Raw genomic sequence first — 20135 nt, 5'->3', positions numbered from 1 at the left:
TGATTTATTTTATTTTGATTTAATGTAAAGCACTTTGTGTAATACTTTTATATGAAAAGTGCTTTATATATAACGTTTGATTTGATCTAAAGAAACATGACATTTAAAAGTGTCTCCTCCCCCTCATGTCAGTTTCCTCCCCCTTGTGCCTGACACCTTTTTCTCATGCCTGGCTCCTCCCATTAATGGCTGGCAACTCTGACTTAGTCCAGGCTCCTCCCCTTCATGCCTGGTCCCCTCTTGTACTGATGCCTGGCACCTCCCTCTCCTACCTGTCCCCCTGCCCCATCCCTGTCTCCTCCCCCCAGGTACCTTGCACCTTCCTCTCTTGCCAGGCTGCTCCCAATAATGCCTGGTACCTTCTTCTCATACTAGATTTCTTCTGCTTATACGTGGCCCCTAGCTCTCGTTCATTGCTCCTCCCACGTATGCATTGCTCCTCCCACGTATGCATTTCTCCTCCCACGTTTGCATTGCTCCTCCCATGTATGCATTGCTCCTCCCACGTAGGCAAGGCTCCTCCCCCTATTGATAGTCACCAACCTGCAGTTTGTTTTTTTTGCAGATTACCAGCTTGTGTCTGGAGCAGCGACACACTGATTCTTACTGATCTGTGTTCAGTTTTTGTTTTCCACATTTTAGGTTAGATTGTTCTTTGTGTGTTTTTGGTTTGGCTAAACTAGTTTGCTTCGTTTTTCTGTTTTTGCCACCTGATCAGGTTGAAGTAATCATCACGGTGTTGAAAGTCATAGGATCAGTTAGTCATGGTCAGGTCTTCTGCATGGGTTTCATGTCGTCATGTTTTTTTGGATAGTTTTTTTTTTTTAACCATCTCAGTTTATGGAGTTCAGCCCTCTTCACCGCATAAAGAATAACTGAAAAATGAATAATATCAATGAGGTTCTTCAGTTCATCTTAAAAATGTAACCAGGAAGATAAGAGTAGATGATCAGCCTCAAGAACCTCTGCCAGAAATAAAACAGAAATGCAGGACTTCCAGGTTCCTGACAAGTTTGGATTTGCCAGAAGTTCTTAGGTTAGCTTGGTTCCAGGTCCAAACAGCCGCTTTGGTCCTCCGCCTGCTTTCCTTCTGATTTGGCATCAGAGCAGCCAGCCTGTGTACAGTGGAGCTGCCTCTGCTCAGGAGGTCAGATTCTCGGCCAAACGTGCATGAGCCAAGCTGGCAGCGTGCGTGACCTAAATTCCTGCGTTCGGGGTGTCGCTTTATTCTCGGCGGCCGTGTTGGTTTGTTGGGGCAGCTCATCGTGGGGCGGCGCTGTGAGTCAGCAGCCGGAGACGCCAGTACCAGACGGGCTGCTTCAGAGGTCATTCTTGAGCACTTTAACAGCTTCATGTGTTCAGATGTTTACAAAAGATTCATGCAGGATTATAAAGACGTCATTTATTTCTTTTCTTTGTTTTTGTGAGCCTTATATAACCAATCATAATGAGATGAAGATTTCCTCAATGGGCTGACCTGTCCAGGGGCTCAGCAGAACACTTCATCACAATAAATGTTCAAAAAGCTTCAGCCAAAAGTGTCCTCAAACAGCAGACATTTAAGGTGGAACTGGACTAAATCTGAGCCTAAACATTACCAAAGGTGAGCTGAAAAACTAAGAGGGACTCAAAGTCTGCTGAACAGATAATCTGAGAAATAAAAAACATGAATTTTAAAAGTCTAACTGGCACAACCAGAAGATGTTTAAGAAACTAAAACCAGCAGCACACAGATGGAACTGGAGGACAAACCTGACACCAAAAATAAGACATAAACTTAGTAAAACTAACCCTTTAAATAAAACCAAAAAAACAGAAGAAAAGTAAAGGTTCTGATCCTCAGTCAGTGCAGCTTTTTTCTTTTTTTTAACATGTTCTTTTGTTTGTAAAATTAAAAACAGGGGACAATCGAAATCGATTCTAGAGAAGAATTAAATGCAGAGTGGACTCCTGAATACGAAGAGTGGATGGACAGTAAAAAAAAAATGGAAGAAAGTTTAAAGACCCTCTTCAGTTAAAATGGTGTTTTTAACTTGTTCTTATGCCATTGTTCAGATGAGGGAGAAAAGATTTTGTAGTATAGTTAAGTTCCTGAATTATCGCGAGATAGGCAGATAGAGAGGGCGGGAAAGGGAGAAGGACAGGAGACGAGGAAGCTGGAAGATTGAATGAAAGGTGTGTCTAATAAAACAAGATAAAACTAAACGAAAGGACTGTTTATTTAGACAACACAACATTTTTGGCGACGAGGATTATTTTTCAAAGGACCCCATGAAGAAGAAGGACGATTAGGATTTACGTCCCAGCCAAGGAAGACAGAAAAGAAAATTCAGCGATGTCGTCTGACGAGCAGCACCAAGGATCTGCACGAGCTGCACCAGGACCAAGCTATGCTCAGCTTTCCCCGCCGGTTCCGCTGAACCTTAGCGCATCAGACTTATTCACGGAATATAACCTATGGATGGACTCCTATAGATTTTTCGAAGTTGCCAGTGGTACGATTAATGCACAAGATTCGGTAAGAAGAGCCACACTGTTGCATTGCATAGGAGCGCCAACTCAGAGGATTTTCGCCAATCTTCCTGGAGACAAAGGTACGCATGCTCAGACTGTTGCTGCGCTAGACGCGTATTTTACTCCGCGGAGAAATATAGTTCTGGAGCGACACAAGTTTCGGCTCCGAGCTCAGTACCCGGATGAAACCGTTGATGCGTTTGTAAATGCATTAAGAGAGCTGGCAAAGTCATGTGACTTTGGCGCACTGGAGAATGACATGCTACGGGATCAGATAGTGGAGAAATGCGCGATGAAACGGCTACGCGACAAGTTATTACAGGAAGATGGACTGAGTTTAGACAAAGCACTGTCAATAGCACGAGCTTTTGAAGCAGCACAGGCAGAATCTAAACTTTTCACCGAGAGTTCTGGTCACCGAACAAGGGAAAATCAAGTGAATTTCACTAAGAAAAGTGCACGCTCAAATGGCGGATGTGCAGCCGGAGCGGCGCGCGACACTAAAGGCAGCCACGAGCGAGCCGACAGCGACACCCAGTGTCACAGATGCGGAATGAACACTCACACAGCAGATGAATGCGGTGCAAAGACAGCGACGTGTCTTTTCTGTCGGAAAACAGGACATTACGCGCGAATGTGTTTTAAAAAGAAAAAGAACACGCCCGCCACAACTAAAGACCGGAATAGAGAAAAAGAAAAGACAAAATCCAGGAAACCTGTGAGAGCAGTAGTACAGAATGCTTCTGACTCTGATTCAGATGAGTTTGTACATGCTGTGAATTCTGAAGGCACTGAGACAATTAAGGTGAATGGACAATGGCTGAAAATGGTCATAGACACAGGAAGTGGCAGAAATTTCATTGGAGAGAATCTTTATAAGAGAATGATGTCCACTAAAACAGAACTGAAACCAACCAAAAAGAAATTTTATGCTTATGCTCAGACAACTCCACTTAAATGTGTGGGTTACTTTGAGGCAGAAATGAGATGGAAGAACAACATCATCATGGACAAGATATATGTGATTGAAGGTAATGTAGAAGCACTGCTGGGAAGAAAAGCAATTTTTGAGTTAAAAATATTTAACACAGGAGAAAAAGTGAACACAGTAGAGCAGACGCAACGATTCAGCGAGCTCGTTACAGAATACCCACTAGTCTTTAAAGGACTTGGTCAGATTAAGGGTTACAGTCATAAGGTCACAGTTGATGAAAAAGTCCATCCTGTAGCACAGGGTTTGAGGAGAGTCCCTTATCCTATGTTAGAAGCTGTAAACCAGGAACTAGATAAGATGCTTGAACAAGGTATAATAGAAGAGGTGAATGAAGGATCAGAATGGGTTTCGAATATCCTGATTGTACCAAAGAAAGACACAAAAGAAGTGAGGCTATGTGTAGACCTCAGAGAAGTGAACAGAGCCGTGATCAGGGAAAGACATCCAGTCCCAACAGTCGATAGCATCTTACAAGGCAGTTCAAGGAGCTAAAGTGTTCGCTAAGTTAGATGCAAGAAAAGGGTTTTGGCAGTGTGACTTAGCACCAGAATCCAGACCTCTGACAACGTTCATTACACACAGAGGTTGCTACCGCTTCAGAAAAGTTCCCTTTGGATTATCGAGTGCACCAGAAGCCTACCAGAAGGCTATGGACATCATGTTATGTGGAATGCCTGGCACAGTTTGCTACATGGATGATGTTGTGGTCTTTGCAGAGAGTGAAGAGCAGCTAGAAAAGAGACTGAGGCAAGTCTTTCAGAGATTTCAGGACAGAGGTCTAACCCTCAACAGAGACAAGTGCATTTTTGGACTACAGCAGATTGAGATACTTGGACACGTAATCACTGCGGAAGGAATCAAACCAGACCCAAGAAAGGTTGAAGCCATTTCCAAAGCACCCAGGCCTGAAAATGTTCAGCTACTCCGCTCGTTCCTAGGCACCTGTGGATTTCTGATGAAATTCATACCGAACTATGCAAACTTATCAGAACCGCTACGGAAGCTGACTAGAAAAGGACAAGTGTGGGAATGGACGAATGAAGCAGAGAGCTCATTCCAAGCAATGAAAGAAGCGTTGGTGAGTGAACCATGCTTGGCATACTTTAAACTAGGTGCACCTACAGTTGTCATTAGTGATGCAAGCCCAGTAGGACTAGGCGCAGTTTTGCTACAAACTCAGCAAGATGGACAGAACAAGCCAGTAGCATATGCAAGTCGTTCGTTGACTCCCACTGAACGTCGCTACTCCCAAATAGAACGTGAAGCTTTAGGTTGTGTATGGTCGGTGGAACATTTTAGAACCTACTTGTGGGGAGGCAAGTTTACTTTGCAAACGGACCACAAACCTCTAATTTACATGTTCAACCCAGACAAAGCGACGCTGACACCTCCACGAATACAAAGACTTGGCTTACGACTACAACCATACGACTACAAGATCGAACACATAGTTGGAAAGTCTAATGTTGCTGACTTACTCTCAAGACTTCCTTTACCTGAGACTGAGTATAACGAGTATGTGGAAACATATGTAGACAAAGTCCTGTCATTAACCATGCATGGAGTACAAGCTATGAGCCTTCAGGACATAAAGCAGAAAACAGCTGAGGATGAAACACTGAAACAACTACATGAAATCATTGAGACAGGAACATGGCCAAATCCAGTTCCGGTGGAACTGCAGCCATATAACAGATGTGCAAAAGAGTTATGTACATATGACGGACTTCTACTGAGAGGACACAGGATAGTGCTACCCAGAGAAATGGTAAGACAAGCACTGCAGATTGGACACGAGACTCACCAAGGGGTGGTTCGTACCAAACAATATCTAAGGAGTAAATTCTACTGGCCCAACATGGACTTAGATGTAGAAAGACTGATCAGAAACTGCTCCGCCTGTGTTCTCAACCAGCCACTACATGAAGACCAACCCCTCCAACCACTGGAACTGCCACCAAGACCATGGACTAAGATTGGTATGGATCTGGTAGGTCCTATCCAAAACCAGTACATACTGACTGTGATCGATTACTACACTTCATTTCCAGAGGCTGTTGTTATCTCAGACATTTCTTCAGCTACTGTAGTTACAGAACTGACAAAGATATTTTCTAGATTTGGCTATCCCCTAGAAGCTGTTACTGACAATGGCAGGCAGTTTGTAGGACAGGTTTTAGAGTCATTTCTAAAGTCATGTGGAATTAAGCACATCAGAGCATCACCTTATTTTCCACAGAGCAATGGTAAAGTGGAGAGGTTTCACAGATACCTAAAGAAAGCATTCAAGGCAAGCAAATGTGAAGGAAAGACATGGAAAGAAGAACTTCCAAAAATATTAATGGCATATCGTTCGACACCACACAGAGCGTCAGGAGAAACACCAGCCATGTTAATGTTTGGAAGAGACATCCGCACTAAATGTCCAAATCTTGAAAAAGATCTACCTCTAACAGAAAAGGAGAAAGCAACCGATGTAAGAAAGCATCACAAGGAATACCAAACCAAAATGAAACACTACGCTGACCAGACCAGCAGAGCCAAGGAGCACAATTTTAAAGCAGGTGATATAGTTTATATTGCAAGTATGGAAAATGGAAAACTGGATCCAACATTCAGAGAGACTCGCTATGTATTGCTGAAGAACACCTCTGACAGCTCATTTGAACTGGTCAACACAGAGGATGGATCTAAAGTGATCAGGAATGTCAAACATCTTCGTAAAACACCATTGGAGGTTGACTTTGACATACCAGAGCCTTCATCAGCCTGCAGTGAACCAAACTATCATGAGGCAAAGGATGCGTCAACTGCGGAGACTACTCCAGCACTTGAGATTCCACCAGAACGTGACCCCTCTTCATCTGATGTCATCACTACCAGGAAAGGCCGGGTTATCAGAAAGCCCATCAGATACAGAGAGACTTAAATAGAAAAAAAACAAAACAAAACAATAACATGTATATGTTCTCATTATTGACAAGTTTTGTTACAACTGTATTTGAAAAGAATTTGATTTAATTTGAGAACAAAGTGATTTGTTTATTATAAGAAAATTTAGTTTGAGAACAATGTGATTTGTTTATTAAGAAAATTTATGTGGTAGGAAGTTTTTATTCTAAACAAGGGAGGAAAATGTAGTATAGTTAAGTTCCTGAATTATCGCGAGATAGGCAGATAGAGAGGGCGGGAAAGGGAGAAGGACAGGAGACGAGGAAGCTGGAAGATTGAATGAAAGGTGTGTCTAATAAAACAAGATAAAACTAAACGAAAGGACTGTTTATTTAGACAACACAACAGATTTTAAGAAAACTAATCTTAAAACTGTATTTCTCGAGTATTTGTTTAAATCGTTGTGAATCAGGAGCAGACAAAAAAAATGAGGTTTAAAAAAGAGCTTATTTGTGATGTGAAATAGGCTGGGCGGGTCACAAACTCCTCGCTCCGCTCTATTCTGATGCTTCCACCTGCAGACAAACAGATCCACGATCGTCTTTGTTTTCACATCTGAGCTGGAATCTGGATCTAAACTGTACGGCTGGACGGCTCCGATATTGTTCGCCGTTTTTGTTGCACTGGGGATGTTAGGCTGGTGTAGTAAGGGGCTGTAAGCTTGATGGAGGGAGAGTGTGTTAACAGATGGGTGGCGTGAAGTGTGGACAGAATAGCTTCACGCCAGCAGTCCCGCCCACAACACAGAGGTGAGTTTCCAATGAACTCCTGCCGCTCTGCAGAAACTTTGTCCTTGAAAAAGTTGTTTTGATTTAGGCTAAAAATGGTGTGATCATAACGAAAAGACCGCCGGGAAGGCCTTGAAGGTAGATCAGAAGATGATCGGAGTGGGAGTTCAAGTTTATGAAACATAACTGAACAGAGACGGATAAATGTACAGCCACAGAAATAAATGTCCCCATGTTTGATCATCCTGTTCAAAACCTGTCAGAGGTTTTTGTGACTCACAGCTGAAGCTAGTCTGACCATGAAATCTGTGCATCCAGCGGTGTTTCTGTCTGTGTAGTTTGGTCATCTCCGTCGGCAGCAGACTCATATTACAGTGTGGATCCCCGATGAACAGAAGCGGCATTTGTTTCCACACAAACCTGGAAGTGTTTCCCTCATGACTGTGACTCGTGTTGAAGATGTGGATCAGACGTCCATCACTTCTGCTTTTCTCCATGATTCACTCCTTTTGTTGAGAAGCTTGTGGACTTTACACGTCTGTCAGATCAGAGTGGAGTTGAAGCCTCACGGTCTGAAGCTCTCATTGAAACTCTCTCGTTTCCTGCCTGTGTGTGACTTCAGGATATCTGTGAGGACATTTCCGATCATGTCGAGCAGATCCACGCCTTGCTGGAGACGGAGTTCTCCCTGAAACTCCTCTCTTACTCTGTCAACATCATAGTGGACATCAGGTGAGCCTCCTTCCATGCTTGACCATGTTTTGATTTGATCTGCCTGGAAGTGTGCCGTGAGCATGGACTCACATGAACTGCTGTGTAGGACGGTGCAGCTGCTTTGGCATCAGCTGAGAGTGTCGGTTCTGGTCCTGAAGGAGCGACTGCTGCAGGGTCTGCAGGACTCCAACGGAAACTACACCCGCCAGACCGACATCCTACAGGCCTTCAGCCAGGACCAGCACCAGGTACGACCCTGTTCAGCTCCTCCTTCATGCAGTGTCCACCCCCCTCACGACTAGTGCAAAGCAGAGGTGTCAGAATCCAACATGTTTTCCAACCATCCTGCCACTGAAGCTCCTGACTGGCTAAACACACCTGCTCCAGGTAATCAGGAGCAGATAAGGGAGGATTTCTGGAAAACTAGTGGAAGGCCGGCCCTCGAGGTCTGAAGCTGGACACCCCTGGTGTAAACACATGTACACAAACGCAGGCTATCCAGAGAATTTACCAACTGTGTCATTATTGTCTTAAAAAAATCTTCTTCTTTACTGATAGTTTTTGTTCATGAAAATGTAATCCATCAGGCACACAGTTTAGACTCAGACTTAGGCAGAACTTTCCTAAAAATCCACAGTAAGATTAGAGAAGAATAAATGGAAAATCAGGAGTGAAACATGGATTTGTTGCCTTGCAGACTCGCTTGGATGCTCTGACGGAGGTGGACGACTGCGGCCAGCTGACCATTCGCTGCAGCCAGGACTACCTTTCTCTGGACTGTGGCATCACGGCCTTTGAGCTGAGTGTTTGCAGTCCCAGTGATGAGCCGGAGACCTGCGGTATAGATCCCACGCCTGAGGACTCCAGCCAGGAGATCGGGGGCATCCAGGACTCAAACCGGGAGCCTCCCGTTAATGAGGAGCGTGAAGGAACCAACCCAGCACAGCCTGACCTCCAAAGCGCTCCAGCTGACCTTCCAGTGCTAAGCGCCTCCTTAAACCAAAACCATTCTTCTGTGCTACCCACAATGCAGTGCAGCATGCCCAACCAGGGCGAAAGCTCAAAGCGCATTCTGCAGAGGGGGAGTCACAGCACGGATGCGTCACCCACACACCCGTCGCTACCAAAGAGAGCCGCCTTGCTCACCAACCAAGAAGCGACAGACTCACGTGGAGATGCTGCAAACGTCCAGCCCCTCTTTGACGCCCAGATTCATGAGCTGAGCCGCAGCACGCCGTCTCTGGTGGAACCTCCGGACCGCTCCAGGTTCTGGTTGGAGCTGGACTCAGTCTATCCACAGAACGTGTCGCAGTCCTGCGAGAGCCTGCAGGTCAGTCCTCTTTGCAGCTCTTCTGGGTTTCAGTTACAACTGTCCCAAAACAAAAACCAAAAACTCAGAACCTACACATTTTTGTGTTGTTCTTTTTGTGTAATTACACACAAGTGACAAACACCATGAAATTCTTTTATTCTGGTATAACTCTTAACATTTATTTTGGTGTTCCCGTAAACTCTTATTCAAAGTTTTGATGGCATCCACAGATGACTGAGCGAGGCTCCGCCAAATACCCCACGCACAGAACACGCTCAGGAGGGGGCGGGCACAGACGTCTGCCACGCCGGCCATCCGGGGTCAGATCCAGCAAAGGCACCCTCCCCGGCCAGAGCTCCATGTCTCAGGAGGAAGGATCCGGCCAAATACAGCAGAGGCAGAAGGAGACACGCTTACGCAGCAAGGGGGACTCTGAATCCTCCTCGCCCTCCCCCCTGAAGGAGCAGCTTCATTCCTCAGACACAGAGGCGTCCCGAGAGGAGTCCGACCCTCAGCTGCACCCCACCAAGGCCACAGTGTGGATCGTGAAGCAGCAGGGAGAGGAGGTGATCTCCTAAATGTTTTTTTCACGATTAGCTCAAGAAAGGATAGAAAAATACCTGCCACACATCCCCCAGTGCCTTAATTTATTAGATTCTATTACGTCAGAAATCCTAAGAAATAAGAGAAAAAGGAAAAGTATTTTCTTTCCCAAGAGGTTTAATGGTCATGTGCCTGCCCTATATAACTGTCTCTATAGAACTAAACACAAATCTTTAAAATACTGTAACGCTACATTCACACTGGTCATGTGACGTTCGTCTAAAAATGCACAAATGTAGCTCGTGATGTTCACACCGGATGAGCAGGGAGGGGCTTCTTATTCTTTTTTGTTCTACAGTTTACCAAATCAAATCAAATCAAACTTTATTAAAAAGGCACTCTTCATGTAAAAATTTAACACAAAGTGCTTTACATTAAAACACAACAAAATATAAAATCAGGCATGACGATTAAAAAATAAAAATAAATAAATCGGGCCCCCCTCCCCGTACCTAGCCCCCCACTCCTTTCACACCTCCCACCCCCTAACTGATGGAAAAAGACAATGAGAAATAGGCTGAGATCATGTCCAGCTCATGTCCAGCAGCTACAGGAGGAAGAGGCTTTGTGCTAAAGTTGAAGCGGTGCAAACCTGGTGAATCTTGGACCAGGCTTTTCCTTTCACAGCTCTATTCCGATGTTGAGACTTGGTGTCACAGAATTTCATTCAGGCACACGCCGCAATTATTAATTTCTCCTCCATGGTCAGCTTTCAAACTTTCCATAAAAGGGAGGCCATCCATACCTTACCACCAAATCCGAGTCTCTGACTGGTCAGAATTTCGACCTGGTTTAACCTTTAGTCTGACACTGAACGCTCACACCTTTCTAAAAACCACTGCAGATCTGCCAGCGGAGTGCAGCAGTGAGAGTAAACAGGCCGATGCTCTGACGTTCGTATCAGATGATATTCCATTAGCCGTTCTGCAGGTCAGTTAAGAAACATAATTCACGGCGTGGATGATGATTGGCTGACGGTAATGCTTTTTTAGTTATATAGATTCATTGTTTATTTATTTTTGATGGCTCTCTGGATGGACTTCCCTGTTTCGAAACATCTTAATTACTTCAGCCCCCTGATCCAAAAGCAAACCTTATATTTGATTTCTGTAACTGATCTTTGCCTTTTGATTGTCTCTCTTTCCTGTCAGTTTGGTAACTGAACTTTTTTTTAATCCAAAATGAAAAGCATCTGTTTATAAAAATTACACATTGTGTTTAAATCCAGCAGTGGAACTATTGTGACATGTTTTTTTCTTCATATATAATAATAAAGTGATTTGAGTCTTCTCATTTAGCAGATGTTTGATCAAGCAGCCACAGTCTGAAATGTTGCAGACTCCTGCAGCTGACTTCCTGGTATCTGTTTTGATCCCATGCTGTCATCCTGAAGTCTCCTCTCTTTATGTGAGGCTCAGGTGCCGGCCTCGGGCGGGGAGCACTGGTACGGTTCAGAGGAGTTCCTGGCTCTTCCTGCTCAGCTTCATAAAACAGAGATGTTGACGCTGAAACTGGAGAGTCTCACCAAGTCAATCCCTCATGTGAGTGAAGAACTCCTGAGTCCTCCATGTCAAGCCTGTGGTTCTGAATCGGTCTCCCTGATCTTTGTGCTCAGAGTTCTGGCGATGGTACCCAGGTGGACCTGCAGGACGTGGATGACTGGGAGCTGACGGATTTTACCACAGACTGGGATGTGGGAGAGAGTGGGGACAGCCTGAGTGGAGAGGATGCTCTTTCTCCGATGGTATGACACTGCACTCACTGGCTTGTGCTTGGACTTACTCAATCCCACAAAATGCTGCAGTGAACATTTCCATCACATCCTCTTATGTAACTTCCAGCAGCAGCCTTACAGGAGGAAGCTGGCCAGGCGCTTCAGCCCCACCTCCTCCAGCGACATTGCACCCTCATTGGATGAAAGCCTGGAGTCCGGCCCCTTCAGTGACCTGCAGTCAGATGAAGATGAAGGAAGGAGGTCAGCAGATCCACGTTTGCAGCAGACAGCACCCCCGGTGGATGGGAGTGGATGTGTAGCTCTGGTGCAACAACTGCTAGAGGACATTCAGTGTCAGAAAAAAGACCCGGACATGTGGAGAAAAATTGAGGTACTTGTGGATTGAGATTTCTGTTTTAAATACTGACTGTACGTCTGTTTCTTGTTCATTTTTTTACCTTATGACTCAATTAACGACATCAAGGTCATGTCAAACAGCCACTATGTACACTTTTCAATCGTTGCACGAAAAAAAATTGGTCGTACGTGAATTTACGTGGAAAAACTGAGAAAAGTTATTGTCTTTACATTACATTTTCACAGATATATCATGAATGAACCACATTAAAACAACAGAAGAAGTACCAATAAACCAGGCAAAGAACACGTAAATCAAAGTAGAACATAAACCGTACAGGATTGTTTTGCTGTTTATATACAATTCATTAGGGATTCGTGCGTCAATTTTAACATGATTTGTGCGCTGTATAGACGATTTAAAAGTTATACATCGGTGGAACATGCGTGAAGGTCCTTCAGACATACGTGGAACTGTCGTGGAAAGCCACAAACCTGCGTATGCTTCTCTAAAAACTATGCGCAATTGTGTAAGATTTACGCAATAATTGCGTATAAACTACGTAAAATACACCCAAACTCTGTAGTACCGACCAAAGATTTTGAACAGCTTAAAATCAAATTCACTCAAAGAGCCGTCAGCCAAAACCCTTGATGGACATCTGCGCACATCGACGGATGACGAACGCAAGAAACATTTATGAATCATAGATATCAAGCATGTATCAGGAATGGCCGAAATCTCAAATGTGGAAAATGAGCAAAATGTAGGTAGTGGCTGTGTGACACGGCCTTAAGGTCAAAAACAAAAATTTAAATAAGTCCCTTTTCAGAATAAATGGCAGCAGCTGTCATTTTTTTCTGTTCGTTTTGGTGACTGCAGATAAATGCTTGCCACTTCTGAGGAAGGACACTAAGCCAGACAAAAATGATGCTTTCATTCCTTGGTTGCAGCTGTCTTGATGGATTGGAGGACTCGTATTGGATTGTCCCATGGCCGTTTTAATTCATCACCTCACTTCTAAAGGTCATGTTTGATTGGCAGGCAGCTTATTGATGAGGCTACCCGGTGAACTAATCAGTCATATCTGTCATATTGAATATGGTAAAATGTCAATAGCTCTGGGGATTCGTTCCCTCATGGCTGCACCTTTAATTAGCCCCATAAAGAGGCTCTTCTGCCTTTAATATATTCTCTTGTTTCATCTCATTCAGGTTTATTTCACTCTCTCACCTTTACCGCCCGATCGTTTCAATCCTAAATATCTTTAGCTCTGGCTGCTACGTATTACTTAGCTGCTGTAATGTCTCAAATTCCCCTTAGGGATCTGTGAAGTTCAGCTTATCTGTCTTATCAGGAATTAATTGGGTCAGCCGGCCATGGACGGAGTCAGAAACTGTAATAGGATTTCCAGTGAGGATGGTCAAGGTGCTTCTGGATAGGTCTGAGTGGGGATGGTCATCCGAGGGATGGGTCGTCCTTGGAAATGATGACAGCGCCATGGGAAATGGTGTTAGCTTTGTTTTCTTATTTGAAAGAAATGAGCTGTGCATGTTTTCCACATTCTGAGCTCATGTGGCCTGACGTTCATGCAAGTCCTTTGTCTCCCGCTGCCTGACTGGTTAATCTGTTTGTGGGAAAAAGAGACAGGAGAACGAGGGGCTGATCACTGAACAAACACACCTCAGGCTATGGAACATGCAGTGGCATGTAATTAAAGTGACAGTAAAAAAGAACAAACAACAAAAAACATTTTTCTTGTTTGCATTGGATGAATTCAGAACTGCCATGTCGTTTGGTTGAAGCTGTGCAGTGCTGGACCTGATTAGTCTTTGGATGGACAACACCTGAGATTAACTATTGCAACCACATGGGGGGATAAACGTAGAGACTTGTGCCAGCCATTAGGCTGAGCTGATGTAGAAACTACAGGGTGATTTGCCTTGACATGACAATCCTTGAAGAGAGCAACTAAAAGAAGAAATGGAGTCATTTCAATGCAAATGTGTGTGCTCTGATGTTTTTGTCATCATCGTCACCCCAACATCTTCAAAAACAAGCCTTGTAGTGTTTTAAACACACCCACACCCGTTCACACCGCCCTCTGCAGCGTGCGTTCAAGTGGCGACTTTCAAAGAAAAGTAAACACGGGCATATGTGTGTTTTGGGCGTCCGCTTTCTCCCAGGTTCACGCGTAGCCACGCACATTTTTAAAACCATTTAACGAATGTCAAAATTAAATCTGGTTGAAATTTGACCAATCAGAGACTCTATTTGGTAGTGAGGTATGGATGGAGTCCCTTTTCATCCACGAAGGTGCCAAAGGTTTAAACGTTGATCATAAAGGAGAAATGAATGATTGCGGTTTGTTCCTGGCTGGAATTCTGTGACACCAAGTCTTTCATATATCTGTGAAAGAAAAAAAGTCCGGAGCAAAATTTTACGAGATTTGAACCACTTTGACATTTCGCACAAAGCCTCTCCCAACTGTAGAGGGCAGATATGTGCAATAGAGTAGAAAAAGAAAAAGGAGTGAAAGCCCCTCCCTGCTTGTCCAGTGTGAACACCACATGTATGGAAAATACTTTTTATTTTATTTTCCTCTAACACTAAACAGATAACTAGGGCCATCCATTCATCTGCAAAAACATATTTGCGCTCTCTATGGACATTTTGGTTAATCCACTGTAAGTTTACTGTCTGCAATGGTAAAGTTAGAGAAACCCTTTTTTCAACTCAGAAATTATGTTACCAGTCTTGTACATGACACTTTGTTTTAACCCAACACACAAATACACACACTCACACTTGTGCCCCTGGTTCCTCTCTGCTCCTGGATAATTAGCTGATTAGCTGCTTAATTAGCAGCATGTAATCATGGCAGTGGATGAGCTTCTTAATTGAGGAAGTGAAGAGAGAATGAGGGTCTCAGAGAGGAGGATGACATTCTGCAGTCTCTGCTGAATACACAACTTAGCATGACATGGAATAGAAATCCTCTGTCCAAGGAAGAGAAACTGTGGAAGGATCATGTCTGGAGCAGAAATGAGTCTGTGTTAGGAGTAGAACCAGAATGTGGAATGATGGAGCTAGTCTGGTTTAGGAGTACCAGTATAGGTTTGACACGAAACAGTCAACCAAAGCCTGTCGTGTCTCTTGTGTTTAACTGCAGGTTGAACATCTGGAGATTCTCTTGTGTTCATATCTACAGATGGTCCTCGAAAGGCAGGATCCAAAACAATAGTTGTAATCCAGATTAGGCTCTCAGAATCATTTACATACGACTGTAATGCAGGTCACATTTGCTTGTTCTAGCATTATACAAGACCACAATGAGTTCTCATGAACCAAGGGATTGCAGGTGGAACCAGTGAGTCGTTCTAACTTAGTCAGAAAAAATGAAAAAGTCTCATAAAATCATGAAACCATAAAAAACTGCTACACACAGCTCTACAGCAGTGTAAAGCGGTGCAACAAAAATGGCGATCAATATTGGAGCTATCCAGCTGTACAGTTTGGAACCAGCTCAGACGAGTAAAATGAAGACGTGTTTGTCTGCAGGTGGATGCATCAGAATGGAGTGGAGCAGGGAGCTTGTGACTCCTAGCAGCTTCTACGTTACAGTTACAAGCTTTTGCCAACTGCATTTTTTTCACCTGCTCCTGATTCACAATGAATAGACTAAATAGAAAAGACTCAGAAACCCAATTTTAGGCTTAATTGTATTTTTATACATGCCCTCTATCATCCCAAAAAGGCAGAAATAACATGTTCAAAACAACAAAAGCACAGTTAAAAACGTATCTAGTATACAGAGATTTAAGCCTATAAAGTCATTGGGCAACTTCCTATTTATGTTAATTTACATGAATCTCATATTAAGGAAATTTTAGAAAACAGTTTCAGGGAAAATACTTTTGATTTGAGGTCACAGTATTTAAGTGTCTTGGGTCTTCAACAGTCTAACAGAGGGGTGCCGAACAAGTTTGACACCAATAGCCGAAATTTTTAACTGTGAGAGAGCCACACCACACACTGACCTGCCAAGACGCACACACACAAACACGCAATTAAAGCCATATTATTGTCCATAACACACTCTTTTAGCGGCTGGGTAGCTCGGTTGGTAAGGTGGGAAGCTACCATGCAGGAAACCAGGGTTCGATTCCCAGAGGGGAATGAGCAATGGTACTGGGGGCAATTACCATATCAATGGCGAGCAGTTAACATCACCCAGTGAGGGTCCTTAGGCAAGACCCTTAACGCTACTGCCTCCCGAGCGCGGTTTCGGCTGCAGCTCACCGCTCCCCAAGGGGATGGGTCAAATGCGGAGAAAGAATTTCCCTTCGTGGGATAAAATACAGTGTATAAAAAAACAAACAAAAAAAAAAACACTCGTCTCCCTACGATACAACAGCAAGTATTGTGCTTATGTTTATTTCAAGGAAAGTGTCCACCCTCAATACATCCATCAAATGCAGCACAGCGACTACCCTGGAGGTCAGATACCCCCCCACACGCACAGGCAGTTCTCTCCCATCTCACACACACACACACATACATACACATACACACACACTCTCTATCTCACTCTTTTCTCTGCCTCTCTCTGACACACACAACTACTCAGTGACGTGCGGTGAGGTTGATGGCTGGTGAGGCACTGACTCCTCTGAAGTCATATTTACGTTGATAAAAACTTAATATGTCACCGTTCATCCAACAGTATTTAACTGGTAATTCTTTGTATCTCAATATTCCTCTTTCAATGACACTTACACCAACAAATACACAAACATCTGGACAGAGCATCCTTCTGGTGTCTGAGTAATTCATATTCACAATGAACACATTAAATACATTACATTTTAGATGTGTGTGTGTGTGTGTGTGTAGCATACATTAAATTTAACCTTCAGTAAAAATGTTTTACTTTTATAACTTTTCTTTTTTCTTTAAAAACTAATGATCGACTTTTGCATGAAAAACTGATAATTGATGGAATATTAAAATATTCACACCAGCATGCTCAGTCAGGTGTGTTTTCCAAACTACATCTCAGAATTTCTTACCTTGTTGCAGTGATGGATGATGATCTCAGTGGGATTTCTCTTGTTTCTAGTAATCCTCTGCAGATCAGGTTTATATTCAGTTGTAGCCTCTCTGATCAGTTCCTTTACGTGAGTGTCGGTCAGAACGACCCGATGCTTTAATTTTACGTGTTTCAAGGTAATAAACAGGGACTCGCAGACATAAATTGCTACACAGCACGACTGTGCACAGAGTCTCAGAGAGGATAAAGTAAACAGAGGAGCACACAACATATTCTCCTCTCCGGCATCAACGCCCATGTATTTGCACACACCCAGAACAGCAAAACAGCACGGACTTCACTTCTGCTCACAGCCCCTCACTCATGGTTAGGGGAACTTTACACCCAAGATTCCCCACTTCCCATGAATCTTAGGTGCTGAAGGCCGTGCTAACCCCCAGGTCGCCACAATGGAATGAGACGCAAAGAGCCGCATGCTTATTGGCCGAGAGCCGCATGCGGCTCGAGAGCCACGTGTTCGCCACCCCTGGTCTAACCAAAGGCTGTTTGGTGACCTTTTTGCCACTCATGGTGCAAAAATCTGGTATGTCAGCTTTGTTTGATGGTTTGTAAACATCTGCTTTGCTCTTGATCAGACTCCATGGGTTTTTAAAGGGGTCAGGCCTGAAACAGAGTCTTGATCTGATTTATTTACATCGACACCTGACTTAGCTGTGTGACATAAAGAACTGACACACTACAGATTTGGGGAGGGCTTTCATAGCCAAATAGGTGAATTATTCTTCCAGTTATAGTTTTCACTTGGAGGGAAAAGGCAGGAGACCAGACCTGATGGCAGGAACTTAAACTTTAGTGAATAAAGTCAAAGCAGGATGAAACCATGAAACAAAAGGGGAAACAACTGGTTGTGTTGTCCGGGAGTCCTTAATTTCTTAGTTCTGCTTGCCCCGCTATCAAAACAACCTTCTTTTGTTCTTTTATTAAACCATCAACTTCAATATTTTCGGAATAGGCTTACTTGTGGACTCTCTTAATCTGAAGACTCAAATGTATGCATGCACAGTCTTGCTGTATCTTTGTCATCTTTTAGCAAACTCCTAGCCAGTTAAACTCAACCAGCCATGGAAAACTGCTCTGTGGCAAATCCAGCATCATCCTGAGGTTTGGTTCATGAAGTTTCCCTCATAAAGTAACACTAGCAAACAAAACCTCCACCGCTTCTTCTGTGCTGTACAAATAAACTGCATCCACTGCTGCCCTTACACATTGTGCTTTTGTCAAGCCTTTCAGAGTAAACTATATCCAAATATACGATAATATATTCCCTTTGTCACACTAAAGAATTATCTTTTTGAGTTCTTTTCGTAGCTCATTTTCCTACCCGGAAGTAAAATGGCCAATCTCTGAGGCTCTGCTTTTCTCTCCTTGTGGGTGCCGCCCATTTCATGATGTCAACCTAGACAAAACAAACAGCATCCATACGTTTGCAAAGATGGATGTGCATATTGTTCATATAAAATGAAAGCATTTAGCCGATCACCGCTAGCTCCACGGAGAAAGTGGGTGTGTGTGTCAGCCTGGGGGTGGGGCTGGCAGGGCTGACTCTTCCTGGAAGGGGCTGTTCCTCACTTTGTGATGTCACTGAGAACCCACTCGTTTTTATGGATTGGGAGGGGCTGGTGGTCAGAATGCAGGTTTTTAGAGGAATACTCAGGAAAGAACACACACTTCAAAGCTTAAAGTTTAATTTGCATGGTATATACCCTTTAAAAAGGCTTTGGGGATAGAATTATTTAAAAAAGTTGTGAACATAGTCTTCATGACCATCTTAGCCCTGGATAAAATCAAATGTAACTAGATAGTTCCCGGAATAACTAGCTCTAGGTTATAGAAGTGAACAGTTTTTTTGTCTTCTGACCATTTTGTTGCCAATATAAAAGATACAGAAAGACTATTTGCTCAAAAAAGTAAAAATCTGTCCTTTGTCTCCTGGAAAAGATTTGCCGTCTCATGTCAGAACGGCTAGAAAAGGAAGAATGAAAATTGAAGTCCTGAGGGTGAGAAACACGGCAAGGGGAAACCTCATGAAGGTTCATCATGAAGGAGATCTGTTGCTTTGTGTTACACACTCTTTCTCAGGAAATTTTATTGAGTCCTCCTTTGGGAATAACACACACATTCAGTTTGAATTAAATGGAGTAAAAGTCTAATAGACAAAAGCTGGAGCAAAGACAATCTAAGCATTCTGCCAGCATTTTATGTGTACGCTATATGCTCTTAAACCCCCAAAGCACAGAAGCTGACAGAGAAGCAGACCATCAGTTAAGTGTCCTGTGGAACATGTGATCACTCTGAGAGCATTGTTGTCCACCATGCACGTCCTCAGTGTGAGAGGACTGTATTTGGAGACTCTGTGGCACGCCGGCCTATCTGCAAGCAGTGGGAGACAGACAGACAACACACTCATATCAACAATTGTCTGATTGGCCCAGCAGGGGGGGCAGGGGGAGCCCACTGACAGCAGAGAGGGTAGAAAAACAAGAGATGGAGGAGGGGGGGGGGGCAATGATGGAGGGGGGGGGCGATATTCTCTGCTTCTTTAGATAAACAAGTCAGAGAGGAGGGAAAGGCAGATCGAGATGCTGAAACTGATTTATAGCACTCAGGCTTCGCAAAAACATGAATGGAAAACGATGAAGAAAGTCCTATTAGAAGCATTTTTAGAAAAACTCACCCAGGATAAATGTCAAAATATTAACTAACGTATGTTTAAGTAGTAAATGATGTTAAAACATTTACAAAACATTATTTTAAAAAAGATCGATGCGTTTGAACGACATTTAAAAGCTGCAAGTGAATGCCAATAATGTTCTTGTTTTGATTTTTCTGAAGATGTACAATATGGCATATATAAAAGATATTAAACAGAAAGTAGCATTTCTGAGTATTTCTTTATTGAAGTCCTTGTGAATCAGGAGCAGACAAAAAAATGCAGTTTGAAAAAGATCGTGTCTTTGACTTAAAAAATTCGTTGGGCGGGGCACAAGCTCCCTGCTCCGCTCTATTCTGATCATCTACTTGCAGACAAATAGATCCGTGAACGTCTTTGGTTTCCTCGTCTGAGCTGGAATCTGGATCTAAACTACGGCTGGATAGCTCTGATATTGCCCGCCATTTTTATTGCACCACTAAT

At 43.5% G+C, this 20135-nt stretch overlaps 1 protein-coding gene across 19 annotated transcripts in view; it reads left to right on the top strand.

Moving 5' to 3' along the window:
* The window catches only part of akap6 (A kinase (PRKA) anchor protein 6), a 234406-nt gene that overhangs the window by 38272 nt on the left and 175999 nt on the right, over positions 1–20135 (top strand). For 10 of the 19 annotated variants that reach the window (XM_078940955.1, XM_020713576.3, XM_078940956.1 and 7 more), the window contains 7 exons: positions 7811–7920; positions 8009–8150; positions 8600–9232; positions 9445–9780; positions 11230–11358; positions 11433–11561; positions 11659–11922. In XM_078940955.1, the coding sequence (XP_078797081.1) occupies positions 7811–7920; positions 8009–8150; positions 8600–9232; positions 9445–9780; positions 11230–11358; positions 11433–11561; positions 11659–11922 (1743 nt within the window). The remainder of the gene's footprint in view (positions 1–7810; positions 7921–8008; positions 8151–8599; positions 9233–9444; positions 9781–11229; positions 11359–11432; positions 11562–11658; positions 11923–20135) is intronic. The other 9 variants (XM_078940958.1, XM_020713575.3, XM_078940952.1 and 6 more) reach the window with 3 other exon arrangements.

The sequence above is a fragment of the Oryzias latipes genome, chromosome 22, assembly GCF_053564925.1.
Source record: "Oryzias latipes strain Hd-rR chromosome 22, Olatipes_Hd-rR_3.1".
In the NCBI taxonomy this organism is placed as follows: domain Eukaryota; kingdom Metazoa; phylum Chordata; class Actinopteri; order Beloniformes; family Adrianichthyidae; genus Oryzias; species Oryzias latipes.
The sequence above is the reverse complement of the archived record's forward strand: the minus strand, read 5'-3'. Positions and strand labels throughout refer to the sequence as shown.